At 43.3% G+C, this 24111-nt stretch overlaps 1 protein-coding gene across 1 annotated transcript in view; it reads right to left on the bottom strand.

The window, feature by feature from the left end:
- The window catches only part of FAM114A1 (family with sequence similarity 114 member A1), a 45061-nt gene that overhangs the window by 5414 nt on the left and 15536 nt on the right, over positions 1 to 24111 (bottom strand). Inside the window, exons 4-12 of the mRNA XM_060247356.1 lie at positions 22797 to 22908; positions 22561 to 22670; positions 19563 to 19697; positions 16942 to 17094; positions 12681 to 12804; positions 11722 to 11807; positions 10274 to 10444; positions 8199 to 8338; positions 6511 to 6583 (exon numbers count right to left, since the gene is read on the bottom strand). Of these exons, the coding sequence (XP_060103339.1) occupies positions 6511 to 6583; positions 8199 to 8338; positions 10274 to 10444; positions 11722 to 11807; positions 12681 to 12804; positions 16942 to 17094; positions 19563 to 19697; positions 22561 to 22670; positions 22797 to 22908 (1104 nt within the window). The remainder of the gene's footprint in view (positions 1 to 6510; positions 6584 to 8198; positions 8339 to 10273; positions 10445 to 11721; positions 11808 to 12680; positions 12805 to 16941; positions 17095 to 19562; positions 19698 to 22560; positions 22671 to 22796; positions 22909 to 24111) is intronic.

The raw sequence follows: 24111 nt of genomic DNA, 5'->3' as shown, positions 1-24111 counted from the left end.
GTAACTGAATGGAAGTACATTCTTCCTCTGTTTATGTTCTCCTTTTCTACTACTATTCTACTATTGCTTGCCCTATGTCAAATTTTTATGACTGTAAGCTTCTCAGGGCTGGAGCCTGCCTTCTGTTGTGACTCAGTAAAGAACCACACACCTTGAGGGCACTATACAAATAACTAAATAAATGATACCAATTATTAACCCAGCCCTGAAGATGAGCGATTGTAAAACAGATATGAAAGCGAGAGTGAAAAAGAAAATAGGTAGTGGCAATAAAAGTAACAGCATCGCCAGTTTGGTGCAGTGGCTAAGTGTGCAGACTCTTATCTGGGAGAACTGGATTTGATTCCCCACTCTTCCATTTGCAGCTCCTGGAATGGCCTTGGGTTAGCCATAGCTCTTGCAGAAGTTGTCCTAGAAAGGGCAGCTGCTGTAAGAGCTCTCTCAGCCCCACCCATCTCACAGGGTGTCTGTTGTGGGGGGAGAAGATATAAGAGATTGTAAGCCTCTCTGAGACTCTGATTCAGAGAGAAGGGCGGGGTATAAATCTGCAGTCTTCTTCAAAGTCAGTAATTAATAAAGTCTAGTACATGCCCCTTTTTTATTCTGGGGTGTGTGTGTGTGTGTGTGTGTATATACATACACACACACACTTTGTATATACTTTGAAGAAGACTGCAGATTTATACCCTGCCCTTCTCTCTGTATCAGAGTCTCAGAGAGGCTTACAATCTCTTATATCTTCTCCCCCCACAACAGACACCCTGTGAGGAAGGTAGGGCTGAGAGAGCTCTATACACACACACACATATACCTCCAAGGGTGACTCAGTAAAGAACCCCACACCTCCAAAACAAAAAAAGAAATGATTGCCTATTAAACAATATTGACGGATAGAATCAATGGTTAGTGCACAGAGTGTGAAGGAAATCTATAGCCATAAAGAAAAGAGACACTTACCGTTCCTGAATAATTGCTGACTTGTCATGACAAGGCCAGAGTTACAAGATAGTTATTGAATATCTGAACTGTGTAGAACTTCTGCAGAGAAGCTATTAATCTGGGGAACCTCATCTACTCTAAATCCACCCGTTTATATGGTCCTCTTACCTCTATTCCTTGGCCTTGTTATCAGTCTTAAAATAAATTAATTGTACATCTGGAAAAAAATTTATCTGTCTCAGCCCATATAAGAATGCGGCAAGGCCACCGACTTCAACAGGACTGAGGGATTACTTTCATTTTATATGATGTACTCAGAGACACATACTCAGCTTTTAAAAATATAAATATCTGCTGCCTGTATCTTACTGGGAGTTTTTCAGAAGCTCTGCAAACATTTCAGCTCTACCAGTACAACCCTAAGAACACCTTCCTGGGAGTAAACCCCACTGACTAACATGGGATTTACTTCTGAGTACAGCTGCATATCTTGACCTTGGGAGACACACTTATAGGACAAAGCAGGGTTTTTTTTGAGCAGGAACACACAGTTCCAGCTGTTTTGGCACCAGGGGGTGTGGCGTAATGTGCAAAATGAGTTCCTGCTGGGCTTTTTCTGCAAAAAAAGCCCTGGGACAGAGAGACAGCATAACTTCCAACACTAACACTGGAATGCTAATAATACTTTCCTGGGAGTAAGGCCCACTGAATAGACCTGAAGAAGATTCTGAGTAGTCCTGCTGGGGACTGCTCCTATTAGGTCAACCCTAGGTATAGTTATAAGGAACCCTGTGGCACAGAGTGGCAAGCTGCAGTACTGCAGTCCAAGCTCTGCTCATGACCTGAGTTTGATCCCGGCGGAAGCTGAGTTCAGGTAGCCGGCTCAAGGTTGACTCAGCCTTCCATCCTTTTGAGGTCAATAGATTGAGTACCCAGCTTGCTGCGGGTAAAGTGTAGATGACTGGGGAAGGCAATGGCAAACCTCCCCATAAAAAGTCTGCCATGAAAATATTGTGATGCAACATCACCCCAGAGTTGGAAATGACTGCTGCTTGCATTACCTTTACCTTTTTATGTATAGTTATACCCTTCTAAGTCAACTGAACTCAATAGGCTTAGAAGTAGTATGCGATTCTGCTTAGGGATTGCACTGCAAAAACCAACCTGTTCTCAGCTGCTTCCAGTCCTGTTCATAGCTGGGCACAGATAGACTTGTTTGCTACAAACATACTATGTCACAGATGAATCATTTGAAATTCTATATGATTATATCAAGCAAAACTGATGAAATCCAGAAGCACCAAGGTCAAAACTAACATTCATGTAAGACACTTAGTTTTGAAGTTGGATCAGATTAATATTTCACAGTGAAATTTTTAGGTTTGCTATAAATATTTATCAAGACTGCCTGGGAGAAATATGATAACACATGCTAAAGAAATGCAGAAATAGACAAATTCCTATAACTTGCTGCCATCATAAATTATTTAAAACGACAGCAGTATGATTAAATTATACTTTTTGAAATAACTCTGAAAAGATGCCGAGTGATGCAAGGGAGATAAAAAAAGGCCAACAGCACAATGTTTAAAATTCCATCAACAAGCAGAAAGGAAGCAAGCTGAGATTTCACACTGGAAATATTATTTCCAATAATTTTTACTGCTCCACTTCGCACGTTTTCCTGGGATAGCCCATATGTGATGGGAAGCATTAGTTTAAGAGCTACTGTGCTGCAGTGGTTAGTCGGAGTAGTATCTGGGAGACCCAGACTAGAAGCTTTGGAAGACATGTTTATAGGACAAAAAAACAGCGTAACTTCCAACATTAACACTGGAAGGCTAGTATCTGGGAGACCTGGGTTCAAATCTCCACATATGCCATGGTAGCTGACTAGGAGAACTTGGGGTAGTCACACTCTCTCGGCCTAACCTACTTCATAGGGTTGTTGTAAGGATAAGCAGAATGCTGGAGGAGAGCAGAATTCTGTTAGCTTATCTCGGACTCAGCTGGGGAGAAAGGCAGGGTACAAATGAACTGAATAAATAAATTTAGTTCCTGAAAGTATGAGAGTGGTCTTCATCTATCTTGACTTCCAGTGCTGGCTTTGAAAATCCTTCATCAGCTTTTCTACTCTAGTCTGACCTGCCCTTTCCTCAATCCAGTGCTGGTCCTGCCTCACATCTGTTTAAATACACAGCAACCCAATCTTGCTGCACAACTGACCTGTCACATCTTGACATGGTTTGACCTCACTAGGTGTCAAGTTCCAATGTATTATCTGTGCTTCTTTGATGTAGTCTCTGGAATGTGTGAGTAGAATGCTTAGTCTCTGGCAGAAACAAAAGTTAACCAGCTTGGCTTTCTAGGAGCTGGGAAACTTCTTGTTATCAAGATCGTTATCCCTCCTTTGGATGTTTAGGTGAAAGCTTGGTAGTGAATGTGTGTGACCTGTAGCCACTAAATTTGAACTGTCTTCGCGCCCTGGGACCGGGAGCGTTTTTAACAACTATTGCAAGGGTATATAACCTGGTCCTGTACTGATGTGCATTACTTTCGACACTGCTTGGCAACAGGTCAGTGTCAGTGCATCCCGCCTTACAATAAACACTTATCCAATTCCATGGAGAGTTATCTTTATTGAAGGGACAGTGGGAACTTGACACTAGGTAACTTTATTTAATCAGTTCCACTTGATTTGCACACATCCTTGTATGGTAAGTATCATGAGTGGGATGCCCAAGTTGTCAGACAAAAGGATGTGAATCTGCTTGTTCAGTTGCACAGGCAAGCAACAAATGGAAAAAATAAAAGCACTAAACCAGGAAACAGCTCTGTTTGACAACTAAGCACCAACATCAGGGGTGGAATTCCAGCAGGAGCTCCTCTGCACATTAGGCCACACACCCCTGATGTAGCCAATCCTCCAAGAGCTTACAAAAAGAGCCTTGTAAGCTCTTGGAGGACTGGCTACATCAGGGATGTGTGAACTAATATGCAAAGGAGCTCCTGCTAGAATTCCACCCCTGACCAACATTAACTGGGCATGCCCATTATGGAGTAACTCAATATTATAAGACCACCCTGCAGTAGTGTCTGGAGATATGAAAAGCAGGAAAACAAGCCCAGAGCACCAGTCATCACTGGATGCATACTGCCTAGCCAGCAGGATTTTACTTTGATGAAGGAGTCTCCAGTGACCACACTGTATTGCCTAAAGATCTATGCTGAACAAGGGACAAATACCTGTCATGCCCCTCTTCTTACACTATTTTCTAATTAAGTCCCTTGTTCTTATGGGATCTAACAGAAACTTATGAGTTCACTGCACCATAGCTACATTTTCCCATTTCCCAGTGGTTCTCAAACCATTTGAAGTCAGACCCACTTGCAAAGTTAGTCCTCACTACTTTCCTCCTCCCTGAAATTAAATATAGGAATCTCACATTAGTTAACACTGTACTATTTTCATGGCCATTTTGCCAAATTTGCAACTAATCTTTCCAAAGTCTTCTCTCCCAGCTCACCCTTGCACCTCCCCCTCCCCCTCCTGAGGGGTTGTGGCCGTCTGGTGGAGCATCTGATTTGCATGCAGAAGGTCCCAGGTTCATTCCACAGCACCTCCAGTAGTAGGCAGTGAAACATTTTGATCTGAGACACCAGATAGCCACTGTCAGATTACTAACACTGCCAGATCACTGTTCTGCATGGAGCACCTGCTTTTGCATACAGACAGTCCCAGTTTTAATCCCTAGAATCTCCAATTACAAGGAATAGGTAGCAGATAATGGGAAAGACCTCAACTTGAGACTGACCTTGGTAGACCAACCGTCTGGCTCAGTAAAAAGCAACTTTGTGTGACTTATCTATATGAGAGAGTCATGGCCCACATTTGGGTCCCAACCAGTGGTGGAATTCTAGCAGGAGCACCTGCTCTTGTGTACAGACAGTCCCAGTTTTAATCCCTAGAATCTCTAATTACAAGGAATAGGTAGCAGATAATGGGAAAGACCTCAACTTGAGACTGCGCAGCTGGTTAGAGCTGACAATACTGACCTTGGTAGACCAACCGCCTGGCTCAGTAAAAAGCAACTTTGTGTGACTTATCTATATGAGAGACTCATGGCCCACATTTGGGTCCCAACCAGGGGTGGAATTCTAGCAGGATCTCCATTGCATATTAGGCCACACCTCCCTGATGTAGCCAATTCTCAAAAAGCTTACAAAAAAGAGCCTTGTAAGCTCTTGGAGGATTGGCTGCATCAGGGAGGTGTGGCCTAACATGCAAAGGAGTTCCTGCTAGAATTCCACCCCTGGTCCCAACCCACAGCTTGAGAACAGTTGCCATAAACCACAGGAATCCTTGTCAGTTCTCCAGAAGCATGGCACAAGATCTTTGCTAAAGCCAAGTTTCCTTCTCATAGCAGCATCTACTTCTGCCCTCAGTGCAAACAGCACCACTAACAAACTGTCTTCTCTGCTTGTGTGTATGCTGGTGTTCAGTACTTTGCTGGGATACAATGAATATCAGCCACCATCACTACAGATACTAAGATCACCTTGTGGTGCCTTTATTATGTCTTCGTTATGTTAAAAAAAATACGATTTGTGAATGCAAATAGCTCTGGAGGAGATGTCAATGGTTGTTAAGATGCTCTTGAGGACTGCAAAAAATTCCACTAAGGAGCCAATATATTTGTTTATTTTGTGTACTTCAAGACTGTCTTTCCACTTGAAAGTCCTCAAGAACCTTAAGGAATATAAGGCTCCTTAGAGCAGAACAAATATTCCATTTCACAAAGCTAGTTCAGAGGACAGAAAATTCCATGGTACAGCAGATGTGTATTTAAGGTATGACCAAGGCTGCTTTTTTTTTTTTTTTTTTTTTTTTTGGGGGGGGGGGGGGGAAGGAACGCACAGGAACGCAGTTCTGGCTGGCGTGACATCAGGGGGTGTGGCCTAATATGCAAATGAGTTCCTGCTGGGCCTTTTCTACAAAAAACCTGCGTGAAACAATGGTGATGTCAGGGGTGTGGCCTGATATGCAAATGAGTTCCTGCTGGGCTTTTTCTACCAAAAAAGCTCTGGGTACGACCATTCAAACTGGAGTGCACTGCACCTTGTTCAGCTCTTTCAAAGAGAACCATCAATCTATTAACGACCAACCCAACTAATTTATAAGAATGAAGTATCCTGAAATATAGTAAATGGCTGCAGATACTGGCTGTGTAAAATGCAAAAGGCATTTTAAGCAAGGGGGGGTGGGATGAACAGGGAGAATCCCAAGAACTGTATTTACCACAGTCTGGTAGGGGACACCAAGTTACTACAGCCACTAAAACAAATCATTGGCTATTGCTATGTACATAGTCTGTAATGAAAGATGTTTCTCTATACTGGACCCTCAATGAACCAGTATATCTGCAATCCTAAGCATACTGCAGTCCTAAACATAACTTTGCTTTGAATTTCACTGCCATTTCCTTGTTTGCTGGGCCCTTCACTCAACCAGGAAACACTTTCATAGTAAAAAAGAAAAATGAGGATAAAAGAAATTATGCAGCTACTTACCCCAGTGGCAGTTAATAAATCAGAAAATTTTGTTGATAAGGATAACACTTCATTGCACATGGCACTTGTTAAACTGTTCAAGAAAGAATGAGAACACCATTAATATGCCTATATGCCCACCACTGCGAGCAGACTGTTGAATATTTTTACTCATGCGTACATTTCACTAAAATGTAGATAAATACAAATTAACTATTACTCTTTTAATCAACATGTACCATGTACTGCATTCTTTTAAGTATCAAGGGCATATAAGAGAACACAAGCAATCAGTTACTGCTATGGAAACTAGTGGCACAGAAAGACTAAAAAAGTCACTTTTGCTGCAAAAGAAATGCTACACTGGGTCTAATTTAGTCAAGAATTTCTGTACAAGCCTCACTGAAATGAAAGGCAGTTTGTACAAAAGTACATGTCAAACTCTGAGCATGTTCATAACTGCAGACATAAAGTGGGCTTATAGTTCTTGGGAAGGGTAGGTTTGTGAGAGAGGGCCTGGGGGATCCCAAAGAAAATCTTTAGCATCTCACTGACATACATTTGCATGCGCCAGGGGACACAACTGATGTAAATTTGAAGTAGTGTCTAGGACAGGTTTGTGATTCAAAGACTTACTGTGCTATGTGGGAGGAACAGTCAGATGACCACTTGCTCCTTAGCAGTCCCCCCCCCCATTAGTGTTGGAATTTGCAGTGTTCTAAGTTCCAGTCATTATAGGGTTAATACTGTTCACCTGTTTCTCTACTGTCCGCCTGACCTAGGAAGAGGATCTTGGCTTCCTACCAAACAATGGAAATCCTGGGGAAAAGACTGTTTGTTTGTGCTTTTGGTCAGTTAGTCAGGTGACTTCTTTGTCTAGGTAGGCAGAGGTCAAGAAGAAAGAGGGAGTACCCACTCTTAGCCATGTGCCTTTCATAGAGATAGGATGTAGCTCTTAGTGCTTCACTGTTTTCCATCCCAGTTCCCCATTCCTGCAGAAATAAAGTTATGTTTTGCTTTTATACTAAATGGTTCTCAATCTCATTTCGATACAACGATCCATTGAACTGTTCGGGATATAAAATTGCTGTTCCAAGCAGAAACCTCTTAACAGTTAGGCCCTCCTCTCCTTCAAAGGGAAAGTGTGAAGGTGAAGGTCTCTTGGACCTCTCTCTGCTGTTCCTCCTCTGAGTTCAGGAGCAAGAGAATGGTACATTATCATTGGCCTGTCCCTTCCAAGTGTTAAAGGCAATTTCACAGGCTGCACACTCCCTTGTTGCTCCTCATTGTCTCATGAGGAGAATCACCCTTGCAGGAGACCAGGAGTGGATGCCTCTTTCCCACCCCATGCTGCCAACCAGCCAGGCAGCCCCAAGGAGTCTGCCCCCATGCTGCTGATCAGCCGGGGAAGTCCTAAAGGGGTCAGTTTTTCATCAGCCAACCATTAGTGTCTCCCTCACCCCGCAGCAGCTACCAGGTTATGGCAAACCCCACACTTGGATGTGCCATTATAAAAACGCTTACGATGGAACAAGTCAGCAACTATAGCAGTGTGATGCCTTAGCGATGCAAGAGATACCGTAACAGTGCAGATGTTCAAGAGAAAAGGTCACGCCTTCAAGAGGCTTCTGCCACTGAGCTTCCCGAGGGAAGAGTTTACACAACCACTTACTCGAGGACAGAAAGAACGAGAACAGGGTTATACCCACTTTGTTAGAACTTTTGCCTGATCCAGTGCAGGCTTCTCCACTTCTTGGCCATGAAGAATCAATTCTGCTAGCTTGTGAAGCTGCTCAATGCAACGGGCTGTCACCTCAGCAAGACTCTCAATAGACAACATGTACACTTCCTGGATTGAAAAGCAAAAGGATAGCAGTTATAAATGTTAGGGGGGAACTAAAATGGAGCACAACAGAAATACCAGTGCAAGCATGTTCAGAAAATATAATTGGTTATGCACTTGCTGTTTTAACTTAATTTTTAACAAGGCTTTTTTGGTAGCAGGAACTCTTTTGTCACACATCCCTGATGTAGCCAATCCTCTTAGAGCTTACAGGGCTCTTAGTACAGGGCCTGCTGTAAGCTCTTGGAGGATTGGCTACATCAGGTTTGTGAGGCCTAATATGCAAAGGAGTTCCTGTTACAAAAAAGGCCCTGGTTTTTAAAAACCCCAAACCACAGAGCTCCTTATCAATTCTGGCTGAAGTAGCAAATGACACTTTTTCAGGTTAGGCTCTCTCCACCCCTCCCCCTCCCTGAAGTTCAAATCACTCTTTTGAATAAATAAAAGTGCTTTTATTTCATACATTAGTTCAACAATGAGTCTTAGAGCCAGCAGGTCCAAGTCCTACCCCTCTATGAAAAGCCCTTTTAATAAAAAGATCGTGTCTCTTCATATTTCTGAGCCCTTCCAGCCCAAACACTTAAATGTTATGTTGTTCCGGTATCAAACTAGCATCCATCAGAAATTCCTTCATGGCTCACAGAATCTTTAAGATGGGTAATCACATAGCAGAACAAAACTCAAGTCTAGTAGCACCTTAGAGACTGGATTTTTTTTTGTCTTTATGGTGCTAACAGACTTGAGTATTAACCTTTATTATAGGCATCTTAGAAGCTGCCAATATTTAGTAAATAATGAACAACTGGGGCATCAGTCTAGAATGGGAGTGGGCAAACTGTGGCTCAGGAGCCACATGTGGCTCTTTCACACATATTGCTTGGCTCTCGAAGCTCCCACTGCCCTGTTGTCCAGCTTGGAGAAGACATTTGTCTGTTTAAACCACTTCTCTAAGCCAAGCCAGCCAGCGGCTTGGAGAATGAATTTAAAGTTGCTTTCTTTCCACCTCTCCCTAACTCCTCCCTTCCCCATCTATTTCTCTGCCTGCCTTCCAGCTCTCAAACATCTGACATTCATGGCTTGTGGCTCTCAAACATCTGACATCTATTCTACGTGGCTCTTATGTTAAGCAAGTTTGGCCACTCCTGGTCTAGAATGAACAGTCACAATTGATTGTGGTATCTTCTGGACTACCTTTTGGGGTTGGAACTGGGAGACACTGCTTTGTGGTGGTTTTCGTCCTACTTGAAAGGTAGGGTTCATAGGCTGGGAGCAACTAATGTTCAGCTCCTTAATCTCTGGAGTCCTGAAAGATTCTTTCTTGCTCCCCATGCTTTTTAATGTCTACATGGAACCACTCATGAAGACAACTGCAGATCTAGGCTGGGTTGTCACCAGTATATGAATGTTTTATATTTCTAATGGTTGGCTACTACTCTGAGTAGACAGTTCTGACCTTGATGGGCTGATTCACTGTAAGGCAGCTTTAGGTACTGAACCAACTAATGTACCAGGGTGGCAAGGGACAGTTATCATTTACAAATATCAACACACAAATATTATTTAACTAACTTAACTAAAAGAGCCCCATGGCGCAGAGTGATAAAGCTGCAGTACTGCAGTCAAACTCTCTGCTCATGATCTGAGTTCAATCCCAGCGGAAGCTGGGTTTAGGTAGATGGCTCAAGGTTGATTTAGCCTTCCATCCTTCCAAGGTTGGTAAAATGAGTACCCAGCTTGCTGGGGGGGGGGGGGGGACAGTGTAGATGACAGGGGAAGGCAATGGCAAACCAACCTGTAAAAAGTCTGCTGTGAAAACGTCGTGATGCGACGTCACCCCAGAGTCGGAAATGACTGGTGCTTGCACAGGGGACTATCTTTACCTTAACTAAGTAATGAAATTATACACATGTAATAGCAAAATAGTATGGAAGGTAATCTCGCCTCTACAGTTTTTGGGGTTTTTCCTTCTCTGTTTTCAGATTCTTCCATTTGAGGCTCTTCTTCACTTTCTTTTTCTCCTTCCTCTTTAGCATTCTCTTCTGGATGCTCATGAATTTCTATGGATGTGGGGAGACTGGCTTCTTCCAAGCAATTATAAGCTTTCTTTCTAGCCTGTAAGACAACCATAAGGAATGGCATAAAGAATTACATGTTCTTTTCAGATCCAATGGATTAGAAATGTGTACCTGGAGCTCTTCCTCCTGAAATTGTGCCATCTGTTCTGAAAGCTGTTTAACTGTTGTGGCAGCCATTTCTGAGCTGTTAATCACCGCCCGTACACCTTTATCTTACTAACACAATACTCCCTACTTCTGACTGCTATTTCTCGACTCAACACGCCTTTTGCTTCTTTAACTACTCTGCAAGTTATTTATTTCCCCGTAATCACACTATTTACATTACACTATTTACATTCCTTCGGTCCTAACCTCTTGTCTCGGAGAGGGATGAGCCAAGGCTTCTTCCTCTAGAGCATGCGCATTCCACCCCCTGGAGCTCTTCCTCCTAAACTTTCACTGTATTTTTTTACATTATGGACAGTGAATTGGATCAAAAATGTATTTCTGTATACAGAACCAATTTTACATTTTGCACTAGTGCAAGGGTGTCAAACATGTGGCCTGGGGGCCGAATCAGGCTCCCGAGTAACTGGCTGTTGTCTGCTACCTTCTCCTTCTCTCTTGCTTCCTTCTGCATAGCTTAACAAGGCTTGCTCAATCACACAGGAGCTACAGAGCAAAACCTCTGTTTTCTCCATTGGCTGAGGCTCCTCCCTTGGGGAGGAAGAGGAGAAGGCAAAGCTTGTTTTTCCAGGCTCTCTCAATTGCATAGCAGAGCTACTGAGCCAAGTCTCTCTTCCTTCTATTGACTGAGGCTCTCCCCTAGTCCCCTGGGGAAGGAAAGAAAGAGCCACAGCTTCCTTTGCCTGGATCCCATAGGAGAAATACAAAGAAAGCACCTTTAAGACCAACAAGTGATAATATTTTAAGCATGTTAGGGGTTTAAAAAAATATTTAATTGTGTTTTTCTTTGTCCTTTATAAGGTTTCTATCTCTGCTACTTAATCCTAAACAGGTACACACATGGCCTGGCCTGGCATGGCCCACCCTGGCCCGACATGGCCCGGGCCCAACAAGGTCAGATCTGGCCCTCATAACAAATGAGTTTGACACCCCTGAGCTAGTGCATTGTATGCAAAAAGTGAAACTAAAATCCAAAGATAAAATGTGAGTCCAGTGGTACCTTACAGATGAACAGAATTTATTCCAGCATAAGTTTTCCTGAGTCAGAGCTTATTTCAACAAATGCTTCTCTGTTTTGCTGTTTTAGCTCTTCTTCATCAATATGCTCTCAACTTTTGCATCAAGCTATGAAACAAAGTCACCCACCTTGTTTAGCTTGTCGGGAGTGGCTGCAATATGTAGTTCGAACAGCAGTTCTGTAAGTTTAGTTACAAACTCATCTCCTGTGTCTGCTGCAGCAAAAACAAATAAATAAATGCATAATAGTATCAGTAACACAACTGATCACAGAACTCCAGAGATCATTCCATTCTATCCTCTGTAGTGAAATACAAACTGCAGTTCCATTTTATTACCAGAGTTCTGAGATAGCATTACCCTCTGGGATGGGTGTTTTCTAAGTAAGATGTGCTACCTAAAAAGTCTACATTAAGATGTGGGACAGGGGTGGCCAAACTGTGGCTTGGGAGCCACACGTGGCTGTTTCACACATATTGTGTGGCTCTCAAAGTCGCCACCCACCCTGTCGACCAGACTAGATAAGGCATTTGTCTCATTAAATCACTTTGCCAAACCAACCAGCAGCTTGGAGAATACATTTAAAGTTCAAGTTGCTTTCTTTTCACCTCCACCTCCTTCCACCCATCTATTTGCCTGCATGCCTACCTGCTCTCAAACATCTGAAGTTCATGCCTTGCGGCTTCAAACCTCTGACGTTTATTCTGTGTGGCTCTTATGTTAAGCAAGTTTGGCCAACCCTGATGTGGAGGAACAGAAAGGGCCAGACAAAACCAAAGAATGCCAGATGTTGTCCGTGAGCCACCCTTGGGCCACCTAAGTTTTAAACTAGAATCAATAAATGCATGACTTATAAATCTGGTTCCCTATCAAACCTCTTGATTTCTACTTATCCTACTTAAATACCAGTATGCACATGTAAATTCCTTTACAACTTGTTACTAAGACACCAAATGATTTACACTGGAATAACTATGCAGAAATTAAACTGGTTGGCTTACACTGCAGTAGCTCTGCATAGGACCACACTGTTTGTTGTTTTGACTTAAACATGTAGATCTCTTTATGCTGTACTAATGCAGTAATACCTGTTTTTGTTTTATCATCCTCATTGTTTGATTCTTCTGAAAGGAAGATGGTCTTAATAGCAATCAAAGCATTCTTGGCTGTTTCCAACTCCTCCCCTTCAAGGGATGCTAAATATGACTGTACCTGAAATAAGAAGTAATAACTATTCTTACCAAAGGAAAATGTGGGTGGTTGTGACTGAACATGCGTCCCCTTGCCCAGATTGCTCGAAGGTATGGGCTGGGTTGCCACCAGTATGCTGATGACACCCAGCTCTATCTACTTATGGACGGCCGACCAGTCTCTGCCCCAGAAAATCTAGACCGGGCATTACAGGAAGTGGCTGGGTGGCTCAGGCTGAGCGGGCTGAAGCTAAATCCGGCGAAGACAGAGGTCCTTTGCTTGGGTCGTCGGGGCCCAGGGAGGGAAATCCCCCTACCAGCTTTTGAGGGTGCGCCGCTGATAGCGGCGGACAAGGTCAAGAGCCTGGGGGTACTATTGGAGTCCTCCTTAACGATGGAGGCTCAGATAGCAGCCACTGCCAAGTCCGCATTCTTTCATCTTAGACGGGCAAGGCAGTTGGCCCCCTTCCTGGAACGCGACGATCTAGCAACAGTGATCCATGCCACGGTCACCTTGAGGTTGGACTACTGTAATGCTCTCTACATGGGGCTGCCTTTGTGCCAAACCCGAAAGCTGCAGCTGGTGCAGAATGCCGCGGCCCGGCTGTTGTTGGGGCTCCCAAGAAGGGAGCACATCCGGCCGGGACTCCGAGATCTGCACTGGCTGCCGATAGCTTACTGAGTCCGGTACAAGGTGCTGGTTATTACCTTTAAAGCCCTATATGGCCTAGGACCTGCCTACCTGAAGGACCGTCTCTTCCCACATGTTCCCCAGAGAGTACTGAGATCAGGAACTCAAAACCTCCTGGTTATCCCCGGGCCAAAGGAAGCCCGCTTAAAATCTACAAGGGACCGGGCCTTTTCTATTGTGGCCCCCTCCTGGTGGAATCAGCTGCCGGAAGAGGTGAGGGCCCTGCGGGACCTCGCCCAGTTCCGCAGGGCCTGTAAGACAACCCTCTTCCGGCTGGCCTATGACTAGCTGATACAAGATACTGAGCGTAGTTACATTAGATGTCTGCTATCCCCAATGTTCTAAATGTTTTAAATGGTTTAATGTTTAAAATTTAAATGTTTTTATGCTTAAAATGTATTTATGTCAGATTCTTGCGTTGTGAGCCGCCCTGAGCCGCTTGTTGGGAAGGGCGGGATATAAGTCATTAAATAAATAAACAAACAAACAAACATACCAAGATAGCTACGGTGGTATCATCTCTGAGAAAAGTTAGCCAGGTCGGCCCACACTTTAATGTACAGCTGATTGCAGTCCAGTGGCAAGACCTTATTGCCATGTTATTAACGGTGGTGCATTTGTGTCAAATATTTCATTTTGCCACAACTTACTTTTCTCCAAAGAGCTAAGAGTTGAATATCTATGATTCATAATCAGCCTTCAGCAGAAAACATATTATTTCCTTTCAGCTATACTCTGGATTTGATCTGGATTTGGAAGCTAAGTAGGGTCGGTCCTGGTTAGTACTTGGATGGGAGACCACCAAGGAATTTCAGAGTTGCTTTAAAGAGGCAGGCAATGACAAATCATCTCTGAACATCTCGTCTTGAAAACCCTACAGAGTTGCTGTAAGTCAACTACAACTTGGCTGCACTTTCCACCAGCACCATCTCTGGATCTGAATCGGCTAAAAAGTCTTTTATGATGGTGCAGCGACCAACTACTCTTCCCTGTTAACAACACGTCTCTGTTCATGTCTGTACTTAGGAACAGTGTTATGCTCTATGTCAGGGGTGTCAAACACATCTGTTATGAGGGCTGGATTTCCCATGGGATCCAGGGCATTGGGCAAAGGAAACTCTGGCTCTCCTTCCTTCCACAGGGGAATAGGGAGGGGCAGCCTCAGCCAATAGAAGGAAGAGAGGCTTGGCTCAGTAGCTCTGCTATGCAACTGAGAGAGCCTGACAAAGCAAACTATTCCTCTCCCCTTCCTCCCCAAGGGAGGAGCCTCAGTCAATGGAGAAAACAGAGGTTTTGCTCTGTAGCTCCTGTGCGATTGAGCAAGCCTGGCTGGCAAAGAAAGCTGCTATGCAGAAGGAAACAAAAGAGAGGGAGAAGGAAGTAGATGACAGTCGGTTGCTCGGGGGCCTGATAGGAGCCCTCCAGGGGTCTAATTTGGCCCCCTAACTGCATGTTCGACATCCCTGCTCTATGTAATACCATTTATTGCTTAACACATCACATTTAACAATTATGTTTTGTTCAGATTTCTGCAGTTCCTATCCTATTATATTGCTTATCAGACATTTCATCCTATTGGTTGCACTGATCTAAACTGTGTATTCTGCCTTGAGTCTCTGTAAGAAAGGCAAACAATAACAATAAATAAAACGGCAGCACAACATCTGGGAGTGCCTGCTTCATCCATATCAATGCCAATACAACATTCAGGTTCTGACTGCAGTGCCATCCTAAGAACATAAGAGAAGGCATGTTGGATCAGGCCAATGGCCTACCCGTCCAACACTCTGTGTCACACAGTGGCCAATATATGTGTGTGTGTATACACACACAAACACGCTGTGGCTAATAGCCATTGATGGACCTCTGCTCCATATTTTTATCCAATCCCCTCTTAAAGATGGCTATGCTTGTAGCCGCCGCCACCTTCTGTGGCAGTGAATTCCACATGTTAACCACCCTTTGGGTGAAGAAGTACTTCCTTTTATCCGTTTTAACCTGACTGCACAGCAATTTCATTGAATGCCCACGAGTTCTTGTATTGTGAGAAAGGGAGAAAAGTACTTCTTTCTCTACTTTCTCCATCCCATGCATAATCTTGTAAACCTCTATCATGTCACCCCGCAATCAACGTTTCTCCAAGCTAAAGAGCCCCAAGCGTTTTAACCTTTCTTCATAGGGAAAGTGTTCCAAACCTTTAATCATCCTGCCACAATATGGCACCCACTAGAATCTGTGCTTGCTACACCAACAATTTACAGGTTTGAACCTGAAGGCTGCAATTTAGTTAAGGCAAACTTGGTTGGGTACTGTCTTTATGGAAAGACTGCAAACCACCATTGCATGCCGCATAGGTGGAAAGGTGAGTATTTCTGAATGCTCTGCCCACGCTGAGACCATTTTCTTTGCCTCAGTCTCTTATGGCTGCCATCTTCCCCCACCACATTAGTGGAGGGCTTTAAAAAAAAAAGAAAGATGGTTATTGCTAGATCAATACAGTGCAATAACATTTGGACAATGTATTGCTATGATCTACTAGCTGCTCGGCATTTCCAATTGTAATTTTTTTTTTAAAAATAAGCAAATGGGAATGGTGCACACTTAGGGGGAACTCAAGAGCACCCCCTTCAAGTGCCGTTTTACCTAGAAATTTGTGGAAAACTGTAAAGTACAAATACCAGTGTGTTGTTAGTAAACATAATTGGAGGGCAGGGCTGGCAGTGTATATTCTCTTTCTTTGTTTCTTCATCTCTTTCAGAATGTCTGATGGGATGAAGATAATGAGCGGGGGGAGAAGTTTTATGCTGTTTAATACCAGCTAGATAAATGAACAGCCTGCAGTTTAGAAAGTGGGTAGGAAAAGGGTGGGTAAGCCCGTGGAGACTAGGTTGCATGTGTGTGGTTGGAGGGCGGGAGTTATTGATTGAGGTGGAAAACAGGGTATTTCATTGGTGGTGGTGGAAAGTGCCATCAAATCACAGCTGACTCACAGCAACACTACAGGGTTTTCAAGGCAAGAGACATTTAGGGATGGTTTGCCATTGCCTGCCTCCACATCATGACCCTGGTATTCCTTAGAGGTCTCCCATCCAAATACTAGCCGGGGCTGAGCCTGCTTAGCTTTTGAGATCTGAGATCAGGCTAGCCTAAGCTGTTTCATTGGGAAGTTTTAATTTTGTTAAAAACAAGAATCTGCTCACAAAAGGAATAAGCAGAGCAAGAAAGAGCTGAAATATGGGTATCAGCTCCTTGACAGAGGTTGGTGTGGGACACAGTGGATACATTTTACAAAAAAGTTAAGGCTATAGGCTAGTGGAGAATACAAAGTCAAATTAAAATCCTTGGCTCCTCTGTGGTATAAGGGAGGTTATCAGAGGCAGGATTTCTATATTATAGGGAGCAGTTCTTGAAAAATATGCTCCAGTAGTCATTCTTGTTACCATGATTTATGCAGTCTATATACAGTACCTTGGCTTCACTTTCATTAGACAGAATTTCCAGAGCTTCCAAATGAGACAGACCTTGAAACTCATCAAAAAGCAGCCCGTAGTGTGCTGTCCGTTCAAATGTGACTTGTTGGGCGAGTCTCTGCTTCTCTTTCTCTTTCGCTTCCCGCAACAGCTGCAGAAACATAGATCACAGTTGCCAGCTTATTGGCTGCACAACAGATTTTATAACCATCAGACTCATCTCCTCTAGGCAATGATAATAAAATTGGGGAGGGAAGATCATACCGACAGAGGTGAAAAATGGTTCTTCGTTTTTGCTAAAATATTTCCTGTAATGCATTTTAACCTGGATTCTCTGTATGGTTTTCCTCCATAGTGGCGACTACGTATAAGCAGCCTTGTCTGTAAAGCTGCTTGTACTGTCAAATGCAACATTAGGCACAGATCACAAATTTAAATTTCTGTTTACAAGGAGAGCAAAAAATAAAAAGCATTGAATGTGTGAGGATAAGTGTACGTGTTTTGACTTTGCCCTGTTAATTTCAATTATGCGTTGGGAGGCAATCTTCCTGGAAGACTGTTCTCCTTTAAAATACGGATTCTGAACCCCAGTTTTAACTAGAGGCACATCACCATACCATGGCCTCCATGTGGGTTGTGAAGGTGAACCTCCTGCTTCAACTACTGAGCTTTTTCTATCCCTTCATGCTTGTCCCCAGCCCCCCCAGGAACAATCCTCTGGGGCAGGGGCATTCTGGCTGTAATGGGAGGGGGAAGCAAAATGGAAGCTTCACATCCCTGATAGAAGTCCTTCTGTCAGGAGACAATGTTTGGTGGGATTTAAGTCAAACATTGCTTTCTCTGCTTGCTCACTCTTTAATCTGGAACAAAGCATAGCTGAAACACAGCAAATGGAGAATTAAATTCTTTCATGTATTTCAACTTTTTTGCTGTAAAACTGCACATAATTCCAGTTCCTCCATGGAAATTTGCTTTATTCTTTTTTTTTTTAAAGGTCAGTCGGCTTCAAGCGATTCATTCTGGAGATCAGGATCTCCGCTCTTATCTCAGCTGCATGGTTGCTACAGTCTGCTTCTTGCTGATTAGTAACTGCACTATCAAAAAAGGATTAGTAATGATTAGTAACTGCACTGGCAAAAAAGGAACTCACTAGGGGGGAAAAGCCTTCAATGGACATGAAGCTGCCTTATACTGAATGGGCCCTTGGTCCATAGAGGTCAGTACTGTCTACTCAGACTGGCAGAGGCTCTCCAGGGTCTCAGGCAGAAGTCTTTCATATCAACTACTGCCTGGTCCTATCAAGTGGAGATCGAAGCTGGGACTTTCTGCATGCAAAGCTGAGACTCTTTCCCTGAGCCACAGCCCTTCCTTTTCTCTAATCATGCTGTGATATTGTTCTGACAAACCCAAAGATGCTGCTTGTTCAGCAGTTACTGATTTTGTTCTGCTGCAAATAGCTATTCAACCTAAAATCAAAGTATTTTACATTAAATTTATGATAAAATAATGAACTCAAGTACTTCTGTATTTCTGATTTCCCAATTAAGACAGATGATCATCTATGTGGGGCTCTGAGGCAGGATCGGTCCTGCTGCCCATACCCAGAGGTTGTTACCTGCTCTGTTCTCCTAAAGATCAGAAGCCTTCTGCAACAGCCCTGAAGGATGGACTGTCAGGCAAAGTACAAGAGCAGAGGTGTCAAACACCAGCCCGGGGGTCAAATCAGGCCCCCAGAGGGCTCTTATCAGGCCCCCAAGCAACTGGCTGTCATCTGCTTCCTTTCCCCTCTTTTTTGCTTCCTTCTGCATAACAGTTTGCTTTGCAAGGCGTGCTCAATCGGACAGGAGCTACAGGGCAAAGCCTCTATTTTCTCCATTGGAGCAATTACTGAGCCAAGCCTCTCTTCCTTAAGAACATAAGAACATAAGAGAAGCCATGTTAGATCAGGCCAATGGCCCATCCAGTCCAACATTCTGTGTCACACAGCGGCCTTCTATTGGCTGAGGCTCCTCCCCATCCTGGTCCCCTGGGGAAGGGAGGAAAGAGCCAGAGCTTCCATTGCCCAGTTCCCTGGATCCCCTGGGAGATACAAAGAAAGCACCTTTAAGACCAACGAGTGCTAATATTTTGATCATGTTTTATTTTAAGGTTTAAAAAAAAAATTCTGTGTTTGTCCATGTCCTTTATAAAGATTATATTTCTGCTGCCTAATCTAAAATAGGAACACACTTGGCCCGGCCTGACATGGCCCAGCCCGACAAAGTTTTATTTGTCAGATCTGGCCCTCATAACAAATGGATTTGATGCCCCTGGCATAAGAGGGTTTGCTAATTCATTCTGGGTGGAAGAAATGTGTATGAAGCCTATCACTGCTAGGGTTGAAAATTTTGTTAAAATGTTTCATTATTTTAAACTTCATTTATAACCCACCTGTTTCCACAATGGGGACCCAATGTCAGGTACAAGTCCCTGACAATGGCTGAGATTTAGATTTGTGATTCAGAAACAACCAAGTGGTTTTCTTACTAGTACTGTCATTGCTAATGAATGAGCAGCAAGGATAAGGCTGGGTGTACATATTTTAGTAAACAAAGTCACTTTCTAAGTCCGTGTCGTCACCTGAGATAAGGAAACGGTTCTTTCCATCAGTGTTTTGGTCTTCTTAAATCCAGGATCGCTTTCTGCCAGGACGTTCATAGTTTTCTTGCCAATGAATTCCAAAGCACCAAGTCCACCAGTCAAGACACTCTTACCCTGCTCAAAGAGAGAACAATATTCTTAGTAATTAGCATCACCACCTCAAACATGTTTACATGGAAATAAATAAGTCCCATTTATTTCTGTCTGCATGATACCACACTGAAGCATGCACTGTAATTGAGGGTAGTGAGGAGAATTTTTTTTTTTAATAAAAACTGTATTCTGGGCCTCTTCAATTAAAAAGAAAAGTAGGTTTTTATATTCTGTTTTTATCTACCTTAAGGAGCCTCAAAGGGGTTTACAATCGCCTTCCCTTGCTTGCTTGCCCCACAATGGGCACCTTATGAGGAAGGTGGGGCTGAGAGAGTTCTCAGAGAACTGGAACTGGTCCAAGGTCACCCAGCAGGCTTCATGTGGAGCTGTGGGGAATCAAACCCAGTTCCCAAGATAAGAGTCCACTGCTCTCAGGTTATGAGAGCCAGTTTGGTATAGCGGTTAAGTGCACAGACTCTTATCTGGGAGAACCGGGTTTGATTCTCCACTCTTCCACTTGCAGCTGCTGGAATCGCCTTGGATCAGCCACAGCTCTTGCAGAAGTTGTCCTTGAAAGGGCAGCTTCTGGGAGAGCTCTCTCAGCCCCACCTATCTCACAGGGTGTCTGTTGTGGAGAGAGGAAGGGAAAGGTGATAGTAAGCGCTCTGAGACTCTGATTCAGAGAAAAGGGCAGGGTATAAATCTGAGGTCTTCTTCTCTTAATCACTCATTGGCTCTCAAGACTAGCAGGAAACCATGAAGAGTGTGAGAGAAGGAGACACAGCGCCACCTTTGAACCAGGTTAACCGGCACAGCAAATGTTCTGATTATAAATCATAATAGCTGATGTGGGAGAAACCTGTGGGCAAGCAGCTGCTCTGCACAATAAACTGCTTGGCTTGCCCTTAGGTTGGCAAGGATGGTTACTCACCTGCCTTGCATACACATAATGTCAGTAGGTCCTTATACAAGCATCTGAATTACTCTCAGACCTGACAGCTTGTATTGCTGCTCACAAGCTTTGGGAGTTCATGAATCTCTGGGTGAGCCTGAAGCCTTCATAACACACAATCAATCACAACAGAGCCCCAGCAGCTGTTGCTCTGTATAGGGAAGTCAGATCGGCCTGAATGCAGCTGCACTCCAAAGATGACCGTAAGGTAGGTTTGAGTTGACATAAAAAGGATTGCTTTAGCAGGTGGTGAATTTTTGCTCCAAAGCTGAAAATTAAGTGGTCACTTCCTAACCGTAAAACTCATGGTGTCATAATGGTAAGAATCCACTTCACAAATACTGATTCTTGCTACTGTGCATAGCACTCTTCAGTTCTTTATTTATATCCCACTATTCCCCATGGGAATACTCACAAGAAGAAGATGTTGATACTGGATTTATATCCCACCCTCCACTCCAAATTTCAGTGTCTCAGAGTGGCTCACAATCTCCTTTACCTTCCTCCCCCACAGCAGACACCCTGTGAGGTGGGTGGGGCTGAGAGGGCTCTCACAGCAGCTGCCCTTTCAAGGACAACCTCTGCCAGAGCTACGGCCGCCCAAGGCCATTCCAGCAGGTGCAAGTGGAGGAGTGGGGAATCAAATATGATTCTCCCAGATAAGACTCTGCACACTTAACCACTACACTAAACTGGCTCTTGATAAGATAAGAGCCCCGTGGCCCAGAGCGGTAAGCTGCAGTACTACAGTCCAAGCTCTGCTCACCACCCTGTAAAAAGTCTGCCGTGAAAACGTCACAAGGTGCTTGCACAGGGGGACTACCTTTACCTTTTATTCCCCAGCAGTGACACAAAGTAGTTTATAACATTTTTTTCCATTTATCCTCACAGCAACCAGGTAAGGTAGCTTAGGCAGGAAGTGAGTGATTGAACCAAGGTCATTCACCAAACTTCTACAGCAGAGTGAGGATTTTAACCTGGGTCGCCCATCTCCGAGTCTGATTACTTCATGCTGGTTCTCAGTCTCATCTGCAGACAGGGTGCTGTCTACCCCAGTCTTGTAAAATATGAGGAAATTCTTGGATCAAATGGATCATAAATAATTTAATGTATAAATTAAAAGACCATCTTGAATGTCAGTATGGTATGACAGATTTCATTTTGTATGAAAAAAAAAACCTCTGCCAGTTCTTCATTAGATATTACTACAACCAGGGCTTCTTTTGTAGCAGGAGCTCCTTTGCATATTAGTTCCTGCTATTAAAAAAAAGCCCTGACTACACAGAATGCTGCTACAAATGGTCCCATGTCCATCAAGAATAAATTTCAGGGAATATAACTTAATGTATGGGAAGGGGGCACTGGAACAGCCCTTGTGGACATGTAAAAGGAAGTCCATTGATTTCTAGGGTTTTTTTTAAAGCTAAATCAGAGTGCAGTAACATTAAGTGCATTTGAAGCAAAGTTATGAAACATATTTTCATTATATGTCCTTTAGACACAGAAGAATTTGCACATCCTTTTTAGTAGGACTTTTGGAGATTATTCTTTTAATTATATTCTTAAATTATTATTGGAATATTTTTTACTGAAAGACATGTCACATACCCAGACCTGTGTTTTCATATGGTACCTGTTAATGATACACTGCAGCTGTCAACTCTTTTTGGGCTGCTTCTGTAATGTTTAGAAGACCAGCCTACGTTGTCTAACAGTTCCAGTACACCATACTTTGGATCAGTTCCAATACAGGATTTGTGACACCGCTTATTTCCTTCTTGCTCCATAAACCAGCTGGGGCCTGATTAGACAGCCAGGGAAGGCTCTCATAGGGTCTCTGCCTAATCAAGTCATTTGATTAAAACTCAGATTTCCCTAGAACTCGTCTTTGCCTGGGTATATTGCACTCTCCCTTTAATTAGAGGTACTTACAGTATTCTGCACTGCACTAGAGAGGGTAGAAAACACTCCACGGGAGCCTGAAGGAGATGAAGACAAGGGTGTGTTGTCTAAGGAGGTTTCCTGCATCATCTCCTCAGAGTCTTAAAGGCAAAAACAACAACAGCTAAGCCAAATGCAAATAGATATGAAGTTTATATAATGGAACAACATAACAAATCTCACACCTGCCATTGTGATTGTGATGTATTAAACACACTACTTAGTACCTGTGACGGAGCTTTCATCTGTGTCAAGAGGAGGATCATCAGAGGGGTCAGGAGAAGGGCCATGAAGTCCAAGGGTAGCTGCTTTTTCCTTAACTGCTGTAAATCCTTGCCCTGCAGTAGAATTAATACAGCCCATAGTTCCGTATATATTTCTTTACAGTAAATATGAGACAAACAAAATAGGTAAGGTACTCTGTTATTGAAGAGATATACCATTTCTTACTGTGGCTGTGACTTTACCATCTTGGTTTTAACTGTTTTTGTACTATGCCGATTCTTCGTTACATGCTGTTTGTAATCTGCTTTAAAGCCCTGTTTGATGGTGCGAAGGGTATTGCTGTTTTAATCAGAACTTTTCTGATTACGCTTTTCTGTCCAGGGAAAGAACTTTTTTGTTCCCAAATACTCTGCCTGCAGAAGTGAGGTGGGCATGGCTTTTTTCGTAGCAGGAGCTCCTTTGCATATTAGGCCACAGACCTCTAATGTAGCCAATCCTCCAAGACTTACAGGGCTCTTCTTACAGGGCCTAGTGTAAGCTCCAGGAAGACTGGCTACATCAGGGGTGTGTGGCCTAATATGCAAAGAAGTTCCTGCTACAAAGAAAGACCTGGAGCTGAGCAGCAACAAGAAACAGGGCTTTCTTGGTTTTTTTGGTAGTGGCACCACCCCCTCAGTGTGCCTGGTTCTACCATAGTCTTCTTTAGATGCCGGTCGAAAACATTTCTTTTTACCCAGAGTAATACTGAAGGATGCTATTTTTTTAATACTGTTTTTCTGGTCTGCTTCTAACTTGAGGACCATTTTAGAAACATCCCTTTAAGCTGTTCCTTAATGCTATTTCTATGCCTCTGTCTTGTTTTTATTCTGTGGAATACATTCATCAACTGGGGTTACCAACATTTGTACAGACCCCAAAATCACAATAACTGTTTATCCCACTATACTTTATTCTGCTAAATGACAAATTTTAATTTTCCCAGACACCTTTATAAAGCACTGTAGGGCTGCAATCACACACTAAATAATGCTCTTTCAATCCACTTTCAGTGCACTTTCCAACTGGATTTTACTGTGTGAACTGGCAAAATCCAGACAGAAAATGCACTGAAAGTGGATTGAAAGTGCATTATTTAGTGTGTGTGATCACAGCTTACAAATGCTTTTCTTAACTGGTTGCTACTTAGCATTATTGGCCAATAAATCACATTGTCAGGAGTGAATCAGCTAAGGGGACATTATCAATACCAAACTTAAAAATTGTTCATATTTTCTATTTTGTACATCTCTTTGTCTCAATAAGAAAGTGAGAGTTAAG

The sequence above is a fragment of the Heteronotia binoei genome, chromosome 9 (assembly GCF_032191835.1).
Source record: "Heteronotia binoei isolate CCM8104 ecotype False Entrance Well chromosome 9, APGP_CSIRO_Hbin_v1, whole genome shotgun sequence".
NCBI lineage: Eukaryota > Metazoa > Chordata > Lepidosauria > Squamata > Gekkonidae > Heteronotia > Heteronotia binoei.
This window is presented reverse-complemented; position numbering and strand designations above follow the sequence as displayed.